Below are 17,226 nucleotides of genomic sequence, written 5' to 3' on the forward strand. Positions count from 1 at the left end.
AATATAGGCTGTTCCCAGTAAAGCTGCTTTTTGTAATTGGCTGATGGTGATTTCTGTGGCCCCTATGGTGTTGAGGTGCTCTTCAAGGTCTTTTGGAACTGCACCTAGGGCGCCAATTACCACTGGGATTATTTTGGTCTTTTTCTGCCACAGCCTTTCAATTTCAATTTGTAGATCTTTGTATTTTGTGATTTTTTCTATTTCTTTTTCTTCTATTCTGCTATCCCCTGGTATTGCTATGTCGATTATTTTAACTTATTTTTCTTTCCCCTGCTAATCCCCTGCTAACTGGGCAAAGAGGCACCTTTTACCATGGTGATTCTCTTTATTTAGCAGGGGGAGAGTAATTGGCCCTATCCACCCCCAGCACAGTACTTCCAGTGACTGTTGCTGGTGTGTGTCTTATGTTTATTTTTAGAATGTGAGCCTTTTGGGGACAGGGAGCCATCTTATTTGTTTGTTATTTCCATTTTTGGAAGGGCGGTATAGAAATTGAATTATTATTATTATTATTATTATTATTATTATTATTATCATCATCATCATCAACTACAGTTATATCTGGTGTATTGTGTGGCAGATGTTTGTCTGTAGTCGGAAGTCCCATAATATTTTTACATCTTCATTTTCTACCACTTTTTCAATTTGATGGTCCCGCCAATTTTTGGCTACAGGTAGCTTGTATTTTTTGCAGATGTTCCAGTGTATCATCCCTGCTACCTTGTCATCCCTTTGTTTGTAGTCAGTCTGTGCGATCTTTTTACAGCAGCTGATTAGGTGGTCCACTGTTTCATCTGCTTCTTTACAAAGGCGGCACTCACTGTTTGTTGTGGATTTTTTGACTTCGGCTCTTATTGCATTTGTTCTTAGTGCCTGTTCTTGTGCAGCCAGTATTAAACCCTCTGTTTCTTTCTTCAAGTTGCCATTCTGAAGCCATTGCCAGGTCTTGGTGATGTCTGATTTTCCACTTATATTGTGCAAATATTGACCATGCAGTGGCTTATTTTTCCATTTTTCTGCTCGGTTCTTGACTTGTTCTTTCTTGTAGGCCTGCTTTGTTTCATTGGAGTTGAATAGCTTGTTGTTGTTATTATTTACATTTTACATCCCACTCTCCATGTCTCTAGGCAGGCTGTCTCTGAATGCCAGTTGCTGGGTGGGGGAAGCCACCGTCATGTGGCTTCCTGAAAGCAACTGCCTGGCCATTGTTGAAAGAGGTTGCTGGACTGGGTGGCCTTTTGGTCAGATTCAGCAGGGCTGTTCCTATATTCTTCAGTGTGCGCTACTGTAGGCTAATTTCCTTGCTGAATGTCGATGCCAAAATCCCAGTAACAGAATTGACCACACACTTCCAAACACAGTACTTCAACTCCAGCAGTAGTATGGAGGACGTGTTAGATTTAGGGATAAAAGAGAAAGTCATATGAAATGTGAAGCCATGGATCAGATCTGCAAAAAAGGTACTGGTGGTAGCAAGCATGAATTGTCCCCTTTGCTGAGCAGGGTCTGCCCTGGATTGTATTTGAATGGGAGACTACATATGTGAGCACTCTGAGGTATTGCCCTTAGGGGATGGGGCTGCTCTGGGAAGAGCACCTGCATGTTTGCATGCAGAAGATTCCAAGTTCCCTCCCTGGCAGCATCTCCAAGGTAGGGCTGAGAGAGACTCCTGCCTGCAACCTTGGAGAAGCCACTGCCAATCTGGGTAGACAGTACTGAGCTAGATGGACCAATGGTCTGACTCAGTATAAGGCAGCTTCCTGTGTTCCTATGAATAAGATACTAAAGCAGCAATGCTACTGTGATCCTGTTTAGCCACACTTACCCCTTGCCTAACTTCCATGCCTGCCCACTCCCTTTTGTTCCATTTGTTTTGTTGCTGCTGGGCCATAGGGTGAAGGTGGACTAGGAAGTTATGGATGATCTATGGAAGCAATTGGATAGATTGGATCTGTTCATCTTAGGGTTTATAATGGCTTCTTCTATTGCATTTATATACCATCTTTCTATCTAAGCACTCCTGGTGCTTCACAGTTTTAAAAAATTAATAAACTTTGCACAATGAGGGGGGAAAGTAACCTTTCTCTGTAAAAGCCATATATTGGTGCTTCTGGGGACCATTTTGTAGTAACATTTACTTCTAGTCCCACCAGTTCTAAAGCAATCAAATGGACCTGCCTCCCAAGTCCCAACTCTGCTGTCATCTTGCTGCAATTGCAGATGCCTCCAAAGTGGAGAAAACACACAGAGAGGCTACAGCTAGTTGTGTTGGCAGCATTGTTGGTGACCACGAACCCTTGATCTCGGTCTGGCTGCCCAGATGGTCATCCCTCCACCTGACGATCCATGGCTGCCACCAGCTCATCTGCCATGTGGTCAGCGTCAAGCACCTGTACATGCAGTACAGCCCACCTGTGCTTTGTTGCATGGGAGGGACTTGCCGTGTCACTAGCAGCAGATGTCCACTCTTTCTTCTTCCCCCACCAGTGCACCGTGAGGGACAGGAAAGCAGCATGCCTCACTCTGCAGTGGAGTGAGGTCCCTCTTGTTGTTGCCAACCATGACCAGCAGCAGCATCCCTCCCTCTGCCTGCCACTCTGCTCCTGGCTCTGCTTTGCACCCTCCCAGACATTGTGGGGTTTTTTAAATAATTGAAGCTCTAACTCTGATGGGGGGGGCGCCTTTAAGGGGGTGTGGGGACTGGGGTGGTCTATTTATGCTCTGTGTGCCACACACAATGCTATCTATAGCACTCCAGTGCACATACAGAAGCTAGAAAACTTCGTCACCACCATCCACCAAAAAAAAAAAAAAAAGACAGCCTTTATTTGGGGGGCCTTTTTTGGAGGGGAGCAAGCAACAATTGGGTAAGTTGAGCAAAGGATTACTGTGGCCTCTCTAACCTAAACCCACTCCTCCTGTTGTACAGTCCTACTAGTACCTAATCCCTCCCTTCACCAAACGAGTCCCTATAACCTGACCAAGGCAGGGGAGGTCTCACCTTCTGGCATCTTCTGCTGGGGGCTTCTGGTGTCCTTGGTCGGCTTCTGTCAGGTGTTGCTCTTGGAGGTGCTCTTGGGCCAAGCAGACACTGGGACTCAACAACTGGGGGAAGGGAAGGTGGGCCCCAATCAGGCAAAGACAAATGATGCTCGAATCAATTTGAACTCAAATCAGGGTTGATTTGAACTCTAACCAGGTCTTTTATTCTAACTCCAGGTCTTTATTCCAAGCCTTTGTTAAACTCTCTCTGCCAGCTTATCTAGTAATTCTGGACATGCAGTGATCAGTTGCCACTTGGTAAAACCTATTCAAAGGTGGTTTGATTTGAGTTCAAATCACTCTAATCACCCCAATTTGAGTTTGAATCGATTTGACTCAAAGCAATTTGCACATCTCTAGTACATGGTTATGCATGTCCAAACCAAACCTGTCTGCAGCTATGTATAACTTGAATATCTATCCTACTACTCGGAGTAAAGGATATTCAAAATAACTTACAGTAGTTTAATACTGCAATACATTTATCTGCAACACTGTAGCCACTATTCCCCACAAGGTTAGATGCCCTTTGAGCTCTTTTGGCTTTAGTGGGTTTGAAGTGCATGCAGCTTTGCACCAGCTTCCGGCCAGTACATGTAGGCATGAGTGGGATTCGTCAGCACACATCTGTACTTTTTGGGAAACTAAAAATACTTCAAACCCTCCCCCGACCCCCAGTTTTGAAGCTGGACTTTAGAGTGAATCCTTGTATCTCCTCACTGCCTAAATTTAATTGTAAGCCTCTTAGGTTACAGAGCTTTTTGAATTCTCTCTGCTCATACTACACTTTAAAGTGCCGTGTATGCTGATGGCAGAATATAAATATTATAAAATATAAACAGTATGCATGATTTTGTCTGGGGCTTGTGGGAAAGGGGACATTTTGGAAGAGGAAACTTCAAGCAGCCTGTATTTAATGTCTGCTTGTAACCAGAAGAAATATTGTTTCTAGCATGGAGCAGATCCAACAAAGAAGAACAGAGATGGCAACACACCTCTAGACTTGGTGAAAGAAGGAGACACGGATATACAGGACCTGCTACGAGGAGACGCTGCCCTGCTGGATGCCGCCAAAAAGGGCTGCCTGGCACGAGTTCAGAAGCTGTGTTCTCCTGAAAACATCAATTGTCGAGACACCCAGGGGCGAAATTCTACCCCATTGCATCTTGCAGGTAAGCAAGTTGTCAGCGTTCCTTTATCAAACCGTTATGTAATTTATTCACGGAGAATTGTCCTGGAAACGGTCCCAACTGCCTAAAGCATCATGAAAGGAATGCAAGTGCTACTACTTATTTATAAATACAAGTGATGTCTTTAACTCCTGAGGTTTCTGTTTGTTGATGCTTTGTTTTTTCTTATAGCGGGCTACAATAATTTGGAAGTTGCTGAATACCTTCTGGAGCACGGTGCTGATGTCAATGCTCAAGATAAAGGAGGATTGATTCCACTACATAATGCAGCATCCTATGGTGTAGGTATAAGCCAGGTGGCTAATGGCAAGCTGCTTCTTAGTGCAGTTTTCCCTATCAATTAGAATGTCTGTCAGATTCAGAATAGGTTTTACCAAGTGGCAACTAATCACTGCATGCCCAGAACCACTTGATAAGCTGGCAGAGAGAGTTTAATACACTTTTGCACCTAATCGGGAATCTGGGAAGCAGAGAAATTGTAGGATCCTTATCACTACTTGGTAGATCGATGCAGTGTCTGGTTGTAAGTAGTCATGCGAGATAAGTTACCACTACTTGTTAAAGAGCCATTTGTACTGCCCTGCAGACCATGCTAAAGTCCAGAACCAGAATGAATGATAGGGGGTGGGGTGGGGGTTCTTAAGCTGCACCATGTCCTGGTCCTCTTCTTCCTTAACTGCAGTCCAGTCTTGGGTAACCTGTTGGGTTAAGACTACAATTCCCATCATCTCCAGCCACAATGGCTGAAGACGGGGGTTGATAGGAGTTGTTGTCCAAAAACAAGTCATTACCCAAGACTGTTGCAGCTTCCCTTTCTGCATGATGGGGATGTACAAATGCATCCACCCCCATTTGGGAAACTTCAGGTAAATGAAGATGTGCAGGGGCCTCAGTCGGGGGCTGCAGTGATCGTTACATATTGCCTCATCCAGTCCTTCTCTGCATGCACCTGCTTTGTGAACTTTTTTGTTGAAAAGTAGAAGATGAAAAATCATAATAATAATTTAAGTTATAGACGTGCATAAATGCAGTGCATTAATAAGATTACAGCATTAACTCTGTCCATCCATATTGGAGTTCTAAATGCATAACAAATCATTTGAGGATGTTTGCTACTGTACATTTTTGGTTAATTGTATTTCTTCTCTTTTCCAGCATGTGGATATAGCGGCCTTGCTGATCAAGTACAATACATGTGTAAATGCTACAGATAAGTGGGCATTCACGCCATTGCATGAAGCAGCACAAAAAGGAAGGACACAGCTCTGTGCTCTGCTTCTAGCACATGGAGCCGATCCAACAATGAAGAACCAAGAAGGCCAAACACCTTTGGACCTGGCTACAGTAAGTGCTATTGCTCTTTTCAAAGTTAGTTACTTATATTCTGTTAGTCTTATTAGCCAACAGTGCCACATCTTGTTTAATTAGCCATCTTTATATCCTGACTTCCCCCATGGAGCTCAAGGTGGTACCTATTCATTCATTCATTCGTATGGTGTTAGCCTGATTTTTATCCCCTCAAACAACCCAATTAAGCTGGTTAGGCTGAGTGTGCGTGACTGGCCTGAAATTTCTCAGGGAGCTTCAAGGTTTACTCATGACTAAAGACCAGCTCTCACAAGTCCAGATTCAACACTTGATCCACTATATCACACTGACTGATTCTCCTGTTCAGCATTTTGGACAGGGCAGAGCTGATGATAGTAAAAATGACTAATTTTCTGGTTGTGAATCCATCTGCCCATGCAAAATCATAAGACTCTAGCTTTGGTTACCACTGAATGATTCTTTCCTTCTTAAACTAGATTTTGATCCTGCTACTTCATTTTCAACTTTAAATACCAAATATGTGCACCTGAAGTGTCAGCATGTGTGAACACAACCAAATAATATTTTTCTCCTGCAAAAACTTGAGGCAAATTACTAGAACACTTGGGGATTGCAAGTTTTCATATTGAAAAGCATTTTCTCTCTCTCAGCCTTGCAGTCCTTTTTTAGTAGCTCCAATTCGGTGGATTTTAATGTGTTTAAATTTTCTGTCAAAAAGTGGCTCTCAAGTGATAGATATCAGTTCAAAGGATAAGCCTGTTTTTTTAAAAAAAGAACCAAAATAATCCTTTTAAGCTATATTTTCTCTTTTTAAAAGCAAATGAATATTTGTTTTAATTAAACTAAGTGGTTCGGACTTTTCTTTGTTTTCAGGCTGATGATATTCGAGCCCTTCTGATCGATGCGATGCCTCCAGAGGCCTTGCCCACCTGCTTTAAACCTCAAGCTACTGTTGTTAGTGCCTCAATCATTTCACCAGCATCTACTCCTTCCTGTCTCTCTGCTGCCAGCAGCATAGATAACCTGGCAGGACCTATGGCAGAACTTGCAGCAGGAGGGGCCTCCAATGCCGGCGATGGAGCAGCAGGAACCGAGAGGAAAGAAGGCGAAGGTAACTTTGCTAAAGGTGTGAAAATTATATTATAGTACTATCATCTCTCTTGTGATGTGTTTGGTTGTCTTTCTTAATGTATAATGTATACAACATTTTTCAGTGGTTCCAGGTGGGCAGTCTTTTCTTGTGAAAAGTCCCTCCTCTTGGTTGACAGGCAGGTGTTGGCAAGAACAATGCCAAGAGGAGGGTTTTCCCCTCAGCTCTCAGACTTATCCTGCCTGATTAGCAAACAGCAGGGTTTTGGCATCGCTCGCATCCAAGCTGTTGCAACACCGTTCAAAATTTACTTGAGCAGTTTGTTAGTTTTTTGGTCCTGGAAGCAGCTCCAGAAGGGACTTGAGCTGTGGATGTCTTACGCCTTGATCCCAAAGCCTGAGGAAAGGGTGTTCCTTAGGAGACAACCTTTCCATCCCTCGCTTAGCTTCTCATGCTGAAATTCTCCCGCTCTGAAGGATTGAAAGGGAGTGGGAAGGCAGTTGTGTTTGAGGTGGAGGGTGGGGTGGGGGGAGACCTGTTTGCTCCACATTTTCCCATCTTCCCACCTTTTGAGGACAGAGTGAGGCAGAGTGTCTGTTCAGAGTGGGAAAGCAGTTGAGCAAAGGACTCTGGTTAATGATGCTGTTTACGCCACATCTTTCCTTGCCTCCCATGCTAGGAGTGAGACAAAGCAACTGCTCACCCACAGTGACCCAGCCATCCACTGCATCACTTGCCACTCCATGGGATGCCACACTGCCTCAAAACAGGCAGACCCCATTTTGAATGTTCCAGATGAAATTAATAAACATTTGCTTTATTGGGCTTTAATGCAGGATGTGAGAGAGAGCAGGAAGCACTAAGGAGGGTGTGAGATTGAAATGGGATTTTGTTAGATCGTTGAGCGTGTGCTGGATGCCTCCTGGGAAGGATACTCTTGACATATTCCTTTTTGTTGCAGTTGTTGGTCTTGATATGAACATCAGCCAGTTTCTGAAAAGCCTGGGTTTGGAACATCTTCGGGATATCTTTGAAACAGAACAGGTAAAACAGGTGGCTTGTCCACACAATCTTTCAGAAAATGAGTTAGGTCAAGTGCAGTCTTAACTGGCGCTCAGAATTATCTAAATATATAAAATATAATTTTAAGAACAGAATTCCTCTGCTTTCATCTGTAATCTTTTATCACTTTGTTAAGAGAATTGTGAATTTGCATTAATAGTTTAAATTACTGCATTTAAATTTAATAGTTTAAATTACTGCAAATATCAAAGATTTTTTAAAAGTTGACCTTCTATGGATTGATAGCTTCATGCTATTCATATATAGACTAGTTTGTTAAAATTTGTTACTTCTGAAGGGTGGGTAGTAGTAGTATTATGCTGCCATTAGTATATAAATGTGTGTGTTTTTTTAATCTACGTTTTGATGGGTAGGGAAGAACAAAGGGAATGAATGAAAAGAGGAAGAAATTTAGCAGAGAATTGATGAATCAACCTACTTATTTTATTTAATACATCTTTATGCTGCCTTTCCAATTCCCAAGTTAGCTCATCTGTCTATTTATTTTTGTGATGTCTGTGTAATTCAGATTACCTTGGATGTACTGGCAGACATGGGACATGAAGAGCTCAAAGAAATTGGTATCAATGCTTATGGGCATCGTCACAAGTTAATAAAGGGTGTAGAGAGACTTCTAGGCGGACAGCAAGGTGAGTCTGTTAAAGCAGTTTGTCTTAAGTATCAATCTGCATTTTGACTACACAATGAGAGCATCCCCCTGCCCTGCTTTATTGTACAGATTTTTCAGGGCCTAAGGAAATGGATGATTTAGGCAAAGCATTGATTAACTACTGTGAGTATGTGTTTAATTGGTTTAGTTCATTTTTATAGTTCATTTTAGTGCCCTGTTTGAAAACCTCAGGATTGAGTGCAGCAGTTTCTCCTCATGGGCCTGAGAGCAATAAGGAAGGGGTAATTAGAACAAAATTAAAAACCTTTTTATAAGAGATTTTTATCTACACATCTTAGTGGTTGTATCCTGACCTGCACAAACAGAAGGACATTGGCAGAACGGAACTTCCTGTCCCATGCATCCCTAAAAAGCCTCTTCTGAGGGTTAGGAGACCCTCTGGAAGGGAGGAGATGTTCCCTTGCACAAACCTCCTTCTCATTGCCCTCCAACCCAGTCTAGGGTAACACATTTGCCTCATAAGTATGAGCTCCACATACTGTCGTCTTTCCCTTTTTAGCACCACCCTCTCATCCCGTGGGGAGGGTTTCATATGCTACAAACCCAACTTCCATTCCCAGCTGGAATGGAAGTTACCATTCCAGTGTTCTTCTGAGACCTGTTTTGTGGTTAGAGAACCCGTGTTAAATCTGTGTCAGTCCATGGTTCTGTATAGTTTCTGAATGTAGCAGGGGGCCTTAAATGCCAAACCTATGGCTAGAATAGGAATTGTATTTAAAGTAAGGCCTCTTACAGATCTCTCCTTACACTGCAGTTATTTAATACTGATAGTGGAAATATTCCAGCAAAGGAGATATTTGTGGTTTGCTGTATTGTGTATGGGTGCACATACAGATTTAATGTTTTGACTATTTTCCTTTTTCAGGCACCAATCCTTATTTGACTTTTCACTGTGTGAGCCAGGGGACTATTCTTATAGATCTTGCGCCTGACGACAAAGAATATCAGTCTGTGGAAGAAGAGGTAATGCATTCTCTCCCTCTCCCCGCCCCGCAAGAGATAAAATATGCCTATTTCTAATTACTGCATCTGTTCTCAGAACACTAATGCTGCTGGCTACCAAACTAAGATGTGTGCAGTATTTCTGAAACATCCCATTCAGGGTATCTTGCTCTATGTATAATTTTACTGTTTTACAGATGCAGAGTACCATCAGGGAACACCGAGATGGTGGCAATGCAGGCGGAATTTTCAACAGATATAATGTCATCAGGGTAAGAAATTTCAATACCTTTGGAAACCTAGGTGTAAAACACATGCCCATTTTGCTGGCAAGTGAATCACTACTTGGCCAGGGTACCTACTCTCATTGCACTCCTTGAGACCTAGGAATGCCCATGGGCCTACTTCTCTTGCTTTTAATAGATTTGGAGTACTTAGGCACTCTACAGTCCCAGGAATGACTGGAGCAGGGCGAATGAAGAATGTGCTCATTTTCTTTACCATGTATTGCTTTTCACCATCTTCATTTGAACAGAAAGCCTTTCATCATTTGGGGTATGGGGTGGAGGAAGAACTTGAGTAGGTGGGTTATTCTTGATTTTATTTGCACGGTTATTATACTTCCAGTTCAAGAGCTTTATAAGTAATAGCACTCCATGCTCCTTATGATCTATTCCAGTTGTATCTTGTGGACCATTCAGGGTTGGGGGAAGCTGGTATAATAGAGCTCATCCCCCAGATTAGAAAGAGCATCTGCCTCTACTGACCTTAAAGGGAAAGCAGTTGCAGTAATGCTCTACTAACATCCTCCTGCTTTTCCAGGCTAGGAAAAGTCTGAAAGCAGCCTTTTGAACCTGGCAAAATATTGTTGCAGTCTGTGGAGGTGATGCAACATGCCTCCTTTTCCAAGAGGCAAATGTATCTCAGTCCAGGTGTGCAGACAAATGGCTTATTACGGGTCTGAATTATAGTGCGTAGTCTTGACCATTATTCATGAAACAGTTAATCTGCTAGATTTAGGGAGAGTGGACATTCCTAAGATCCACTGAACTCAATGCAATGTAAGTGCACTTGTTCAGTACAGTAATCCCTCGACCTACGAACTACTCGACATCCGATGTTTTCGAGTTACAAGCGACAAAAAAGACCGGAAGTAGTTGCCGGTTTATATTCAGCTTACTCGACCTACGAATTTTTAGATGCAGTTTCCTCGACTTACGAATGTTTCCAGACTTCCGTGGTGCGCTCTTCGACTTACGAAAATTTCGACCTCCGAACGTGCGTTCGGAATGGATTAATTACGTAAGTCGAGGGACCACTGTATTTTAAAATATTTTCACAGAATACCCTGCACCTTGAAAAATGATCCCGTTTATATGAGTTTGCATAAGGACAAAAAAGCATCTTGTCATGCTCTCAAAATATGCTATTCTCTGCCCGCCTACGCATACACATTTAGAACTGTCTAAAAAGAAAAAGGAGTATAAAGCTCTTCTTAGAACTAAGAAATCGATTGCAACTCAAAAGGAATGGCTATCTTTGATAGAAGCAGCTAGGAAAAATGATTTAACAAATTTTTGGAGGCTGATTTCATTATCCCAAAATAAGGTAAACTCTGAACAGGCCTGTCCAATTGCCCCTGAATTATGGGAATCACACTTTCGGAAACTTTATAGCAACCACACATTTAAACCCCAGATTGACCTACATATAGATACTTTACCTTCCTGGCCTACGGTCTCCACCTATGAGGTGGAACAACTAATTATGCAGCTGAAGGGTGGAAAAGCACCCGGGAATGATTACATCCCTCCAGAACTATTAAAGGCTCATATAGACTGGTGGGCCCCAGCACTGGCTCTTTTGTTCACCTATATAGACCAAACTGCACAATTCCCTCAGGAGTGGGGCTCAGCCATGGTGGTCCCGATCTATAAAAGAGGCAATAGGGAGGATCCCTTTAACTACAGGCCAATTAGCCTTTTGAATATAATAAGTAAATTGTACGCCAAACATCTGTGTGTAAAACTTTGCTCTTGGATGGAGCAGGAGCATATAATCCATGATGAGCAAGCAGGTTTTAGACCGAATAGATCGGTTATGGACCATTGCTTAATTTTACAACATCTTGTGGACAAACAAGTTAGGGTCCATAAAGGACCACTGATCGCCGCTTTCGTGGACCTTAAAATGGCCTTTGACTCAATTTCAAGGAGTCTACTATGGACTAAATTGGCTAGTACATCTATAGATCAAAGGCTTTTATTATTGCTCATCAAGCTCCATGAGAACTCCTCTTTAAGAGTACGTTTGGACACTGCCAGCAATTTCACCAATTCAATTCCAACAGAGAAAGGTGTGCGGCAAGGGTGTGTGTTGGCCCCTTATTTATTCAATCTTTATATTAACAATCTGATTAATCGGCTGCAAAATGTTGATATCCACGCACCTAAATTAGCCAACAAAAAGATCCCGATCCTGATGTATGCGGATGACGCGGTTATTTTATCTCAAACCAGGGTCGGGCTCAAAAGAGCTTTAGATGTTCTAACATCTTATTGCTAAGAGGAACACTTGAAGATCAGTTATAATAAATCTAAAATTATGTGCTTTAAAAATAAGCCAAGGATATTTACATGGACCTTGGATGGACATAAATTAGAACAGGTCAATCAAATAAAATATCTTGGGGTAGTTTTTCAACAAAATGCTGGGAAAGCGGCACATATGAGAATGGTAGCTGACTCAGCAAAACGCAGTGTGGTGGCAATTAACAGATTTTTTAGAATACAGGGAGCAGGTTTCATTCCTGCAGCTTTAAAACTATATTCAGCAAAGGTTATCCCTCAGCTCTTGTACGGGAGTCAATTGGGACCTTATGCGAACTTTGTTATGCTTGAAAGAATCCAATCCGGTTTCCTGAGAGCTATCTTTGGGACTACAAGATGCACCGCAAACGTAATACTGCGTATGGAGGCCGGCCTCATAAAGATTGAATCTCGTGCCTGGCTATTAATTATTTACTTTTGGTTGAGAGTCCACCTACGCCCGGTGGGCCTAATTCCTCAGTTTCTATCGTTAAACCCACAACCGCAGTGGTGCACTGTAGTTAGTAAAAAGCTTGCTGCTCTAGGAATAGACCCTGAACAACTGCTGGAGTTAGACTTGTCAAATGCTAAAAGAATAATAAAACAGCGTTTGACAGATATTGAATTGCAAAATAACTGGGCCTCTTTGACAGAATTCTATAAAGGAGTAAGAACTAGATGGGATCTTTCACCAGCAAATTATTTGTTCCATATTACACTCAGCAAATTCCGGTGGGCATTTACAAGGGCAAGAACAAATTCTTTTCCCTCTGCATTATTAGCCGGGAGATACAATGGTGTTCCCCTGGAAGAACGCTATTGCAGATGCGGCAGTGGGGAAATAGAATCTATTGAGCATATTCTATTATCCTGTAAAATACATAGGCAACCGAGGGAGCACTTAATTTTACCTCTGGTCTGTAAACAGACAGATCGATCTGCTGAACAACTTGTTAAATTCTTACTTTCTGATGAAAATGTTTTAAATTTTAACTCTGTAGCCAAATTTTGTTACATTGCTTTTAAGATGTATAATGAGAACCTATAGAGTTTTCTATAAATTGTTCTGCTGTTTGCATGCATGGATTGTTTGGTCTAGGACCGTAAATAAAACTTGACTTGACTATGAGTTTGTTGTATTTGCGTAAATGACTGGTGTGTCTTTAATCTGTTTATAGATTCAGAAGGTTGTGAATAAGAAACTACGGGAGAGATTCTGTCATAGGCAGAAAGAAGTCTCAGAAGAAAACCATAACCATCACAATGAACGCATGTTGTTTCATGGTAAAGAAGCAAGCTCACTCTTTGGATTTGTTGGTAGAACGTTGCACAGTTTTAAACATTTACATGCATTGCACTTTTCCTTTTCTCCTTGCTAGCAGGAATAGATACAAATAGGATGATGACTGTGAATTATGAGTTTAATTTTTTTGAACTGGAAATATCCCCCCCCCCCAATTCTCATTGAATGTGGAAGTAGGGTGAGGAAGTGAGGGAGGCACTCGGAGTAGGGGCTCCAGGTAGGACAGGGAGGGTGCCAGATGTTCTGGAGAGTTGCTGCTGCTCAGCTATGCCCACAGGGCAAGTTCCCTCCCTGGCAGCATCTCCAAGATAGGGCTGAGGGAGATTCCTGCCTGCAACCTTGGAGAAGCCACTGCCTGTCTGTGAAGACAATACTAAGCTAGATGGACCAGTGGTCTGACTCTGTATATGCCAGCTTCTTATGTGCCTATGACACATCTTCGCATTAACATCAGCCATACTTCTGAATAAGGTAACTTTTCTGTGAGCAGCTGCGGGGGTGGAGGTGGGGGGGCAGGTAAGAAAGAGAAACCTCTTTCTGTAGATAATTCTTTGCCAAGCAGACAAGCCCAAACTCTTTCCAACACTCACTTTATCCAACCACCTACTTAATAGATTTGACAATAACTGGAGGATTTTCCTAGTCCAGGGGGATTACTCCTACAAAGATGCGGGCATTATTTTTCTGTATGTTGTAACAAGATTTGGTGGAGGTTGGGAGTATAATGTTTTCCTGCTTTGTGTAGAAATCATAAATAATGTACTGGAAGATCAGTTGAATACAAACTTTGTACATTTCTTTTAGTCGGTTGAATTTGGTTGAATTTATCTGTATACAGACATCCATGTTTGGAGGGGAGTGGCATTTGTATATTATATGTGAAAAAATTGTTTCATGTTCTGTTCTAGGGTCTCCTTTTATTAATGCGATTATTCACAAAGGATTTGATGAAAGGCATGCCTACATTGGAGGGATGTTTGGAGCTGGGATTTACTTTGCAGAAAATTCCTCTAAAAGTAACCAATATGTATATGGGATTGGTGGAGGCACAGGCTGCCCCACGCACAAAGACAGGTCCTGTTATATCTGCCACAGGTAGGTTTCTGGTAAACTGTCTTACCTGATAGGTGAGGTACAAAATTCCCTTTTTTGAAGAAAGGAGAAGGTGGTTGAGTGTCAAAATGAAAAGATAAAGAAATGTAGCAAGCCTCATCAAATCTCTAACTTGGAGGAATGTAAACACTCAAATGTTTCTGCATGTTAGAGCTGTGGGGGGCGGGGTGTCACATGAGAGAGCCAACCATAAGTGCCTTTGGACTCCATGTGCTGGTGGCTTGTGCAGATTGAATGCTGTTAATGACAAGCTTTTGGCTTCATTGCCCTTTGACTTCATTCCAATGTGCAAGTAATCATGGCCTGAAGAGCTAGTCATTGAAAGCTTTGCTTTTTCATCAGGTTCATTGCTTACCCAGGCATGCTTTTGTGAGCCAGCCATTTTGTTGCTCTTTTCCTTGAACAATCATTGATCCTCTCACAAGAAGAATCTGCACTTTCTCGCTGCAGTAAGGATGTAGGTAAACTAACCAACCCAATACAAGATCTGAACTAGTACTTGAAGATTTGCCGACATGAAAACAACTATTTTTTAGTACATCATCAAAGTTTTGAGAATCAATAGCACACACAAGTTTCAGGTTCCAATTTATTGAAAGCATTAAATAACCTTGTGCAGTATGAAATTACTTTTGTTCTTTCCCCCCCCTTCTCCCTTCTTTTAGACAAATGCTTTTTTGCCGCGTGACCCTGGGGAAATCCTTCCTACAGTTTAGCACGATGAAAATGGCTCATGCCCCTCCTGGGCATCATTCGGTAATTGGCAGGCCGAGTGTCAATGGACTTGCATACGCAGAGTATGTCATCTATAGAGGAGAACAGGTAGGTGGCTTATAAAAATGGCACACTGCTTGTTGTGTTGGTGGAGCCATATAATCTATATGTTAATTGATTGTACCAATTAATTGGTGTAGATTGCCTGTCCACCATGAAAGTCACTCAGACTTAGGGCTGCTCCATTCTTTATGTAGCAAACCCTGTGTTATGCTCGTGTTTCCCACATTTTATACACATTCATAGCAGTAGCAGCTGGTGGGGCCAGGGCCATGCTGCCGCCCCACAGGGGATCCTGGGGGAGCCGCAGCTTGAGGCAATTTGCAGGTGCTGCCCTAACGTTGGTAAGCACCTGTTAATTTATTTTTAAAGGCGCTCTCGCAACTCCCCCCCACCCCCGATCCTGGCACTGCCCTCACTGGCTGCTACTGATTAATGTGTATCTGTCTTCCAAGAACTTATCATCTGCTTTTCTATATGAGGATACATACAGTGATTGTGACATGCACACTGCTTTAAACATTCATATAAATCTAGTGTAGCCAGGATCCCCAGATGTATATATGAATGTTGAAAGACATGTGCATTCCCAGCTTTACACGCCAGACATGATTGCTGCATCTGTCCTGCCACAAGTGTGCACAGTCTAGAGCGCCCCCAGTTCTGATGGTCCTTGATTGAATTATTTCTATCCTACTGTTAGTTGCAAACAACTGAGCAGCCTAGAATGCAGTATATAAAACACTAAAATCAACCAACTAAAACAGTGGTGAGAATTTTTTTTAAAAACCATGCAGTCCAAATGAGCCAAAAGCCTTCCTGAAAGCTTCCTACGTATAAGTCTTGACGTTGCCTACCACCCCTAAAGCCTCTTTAAAAGACTCAAACTGTTATTTAGTATGTGCAACAAGAGACCTTTCTCTGTCACCTGACACACTTGAATGTGGCAAAGGTTAAAAGACTTTTGATAAAAGCCAGTGGCTACTTACTTGGTGGTGGCAATAAGGTAAGTTGTGTTCTCCATTCAGAATGTTTAGTGTCCTACAAACCTTTGCTTGTAGTGTGAAAGTTCATCTGCATATTCAACTGCTGATGCTCTCCGTTAGGTTTCTGTCTTTAGAATCAAGGCAAGGGCTACCTGCAGAGATCCTTTTTTGGCTCTGGCAGCCCTCTTGTAGAACTCCCTCTCTGGGGAGGTTGCCTGGTGCCTTTGTTGCATTCTTTTAGGTGCCAGGGTGATACCTTTCTGTTCTCCTAGGCTTTTTCATGTCTCCTTCTGGTTTTTAGCTTAAGAAGTGGATCTGGATCGAGATCCGTCGATACCCATAAGAATGGGTTCTGCGCCTGCGCAGGAGTCACGCGGTAGCCATGCCTGAGCTTGTCGAAGCGCCGAAGCCACACCCCCACGCTGAGCGTTCTATATAAGGCGTGTCTTTGGCGCGAAGTCCCTCAGTTCTTTTCCGACCGCCTTTGCGTTTGGACCTCGGTCTGCCACCTCAGCTGTTGGAAAAGTTCCTCTTTACATTAAGAACGAGTTCATCCTTTACTGACTGATTTTTGGTTTTGACGACGGACTGGAAAGCGACCTTTGTTTGGAATTTGACTCGGACTGACTTCTCGGTTTTTCCCGGTTCTCGACGCGGACTGACTGACGACGATCCCGGCTCTTCGACCTCGGAACGGACTCCACTACGAGTGTGAATATGACTGAGGAGAAAAGATCTTTTAAATGGTGTGAAGGCTGCAGGGCGAAACTCCCCTCCAAGGACCTTCACGACCTTTGCTTATTATGCCTCGGTGAGGAACATAATGTCGCCTCCTGCAAGATTTGCCTCTCTTTCTCGAAGCAAACGAGAAAAAACCGAGCGCTACGCCTTCGGGCCGCTATTTATGACGAGGTTCTGAGCCCCTCCACTCCGGGTACTCCTCGTCCCTCGACCTCAACTTCGTCTTCAAAATTGCCCCCGAGGGCGGAGTCGGCACCTCCATCAACGTCGAGCCGCCACCGAAAGTCTTCCTCAGCATCGAAGAAAGTTGATTCTTCGAAGCCTACTTCGATGCCGAAGAAACATTCTAAGTCGAAGGAATCTCCAGCTCCTTCG

General features: G+C 42.8%; 1 protein-coding gene across 2 annotated transcripts in view; it reads left to right on the forward strand.

Annotated features, from left to right (window-relative positions):
- The window catches only part of TNKS (tankyrase), a 150,075-nt gene that overhangs the window by 115,729 nt on the left and 17,120 nt on the right, over positions 1 to 17,226 (forward strand). Inside the window, exons 16-26 of one of the 2 annotated variants that reach the window (XM_053303344.1) lie at positions 3,995 to 4,214; positions 4,404 to 4,513; positions 5,388 to 5,576; positions 6,435 to 6,687; positions 7,613 to 7,695; positions 8,243 to 8,363; positions 9,270 to 9,367; positions 9,544 to 9,618; positions 13,113 to 13,218; positions 14,146 to 14,332; positions 15,016 to 15,172. In XM_053303344.1, the coding sequence (XP_053159319.1) occupies positions 3,995 to 4,214; positions 4,404 to 4,513; positions 5,388 to 5,576; positions 6,435 to 6,687; positions 7,613 to 7,695; positions 8,243 to 8,363; positions 9,270 to 9,367; positions 9,544 to 9,618; positions 13,113 to 13,218; positions 14,146 to 14,332; positions 15,016 to 15,172 (1,599 nt within the window). The remainder of the gene's footprint in view (positions 1 to 3,994; positions 4,215 to 4,403; positions 4,514 to 5,387; positions 5,577 to 6,434; positions 6,688 to 7,612; positions 7,696 to 8,242; positions 8,364 to 9,269; positions 9,368 to 9,543; positions 9,619 to 13,112; positions 13,219 to 14,145; positions 14,333 to 15,015; positions 15,173 to 17,226) is intronic. The other variant, XM_053303345.1, reaches the window with a different exon arrangement.

The sequence above is a fragment of the Hemicordylus capensis genome, chromosome 2 (genome assembly GCF_027244095.1).
Source record: "Hemicordylus capensis ecotype Gifberg chromosome 2, rHemCap1.1.pri, whole genome shotgun sequence".
Taxonomy (NCBI): Eukaryota; Metazoa; Chordata; class Lepidosauria; order Squamata; family Cordylidae; genus Hemicordylus; species Hemicordylus capensis.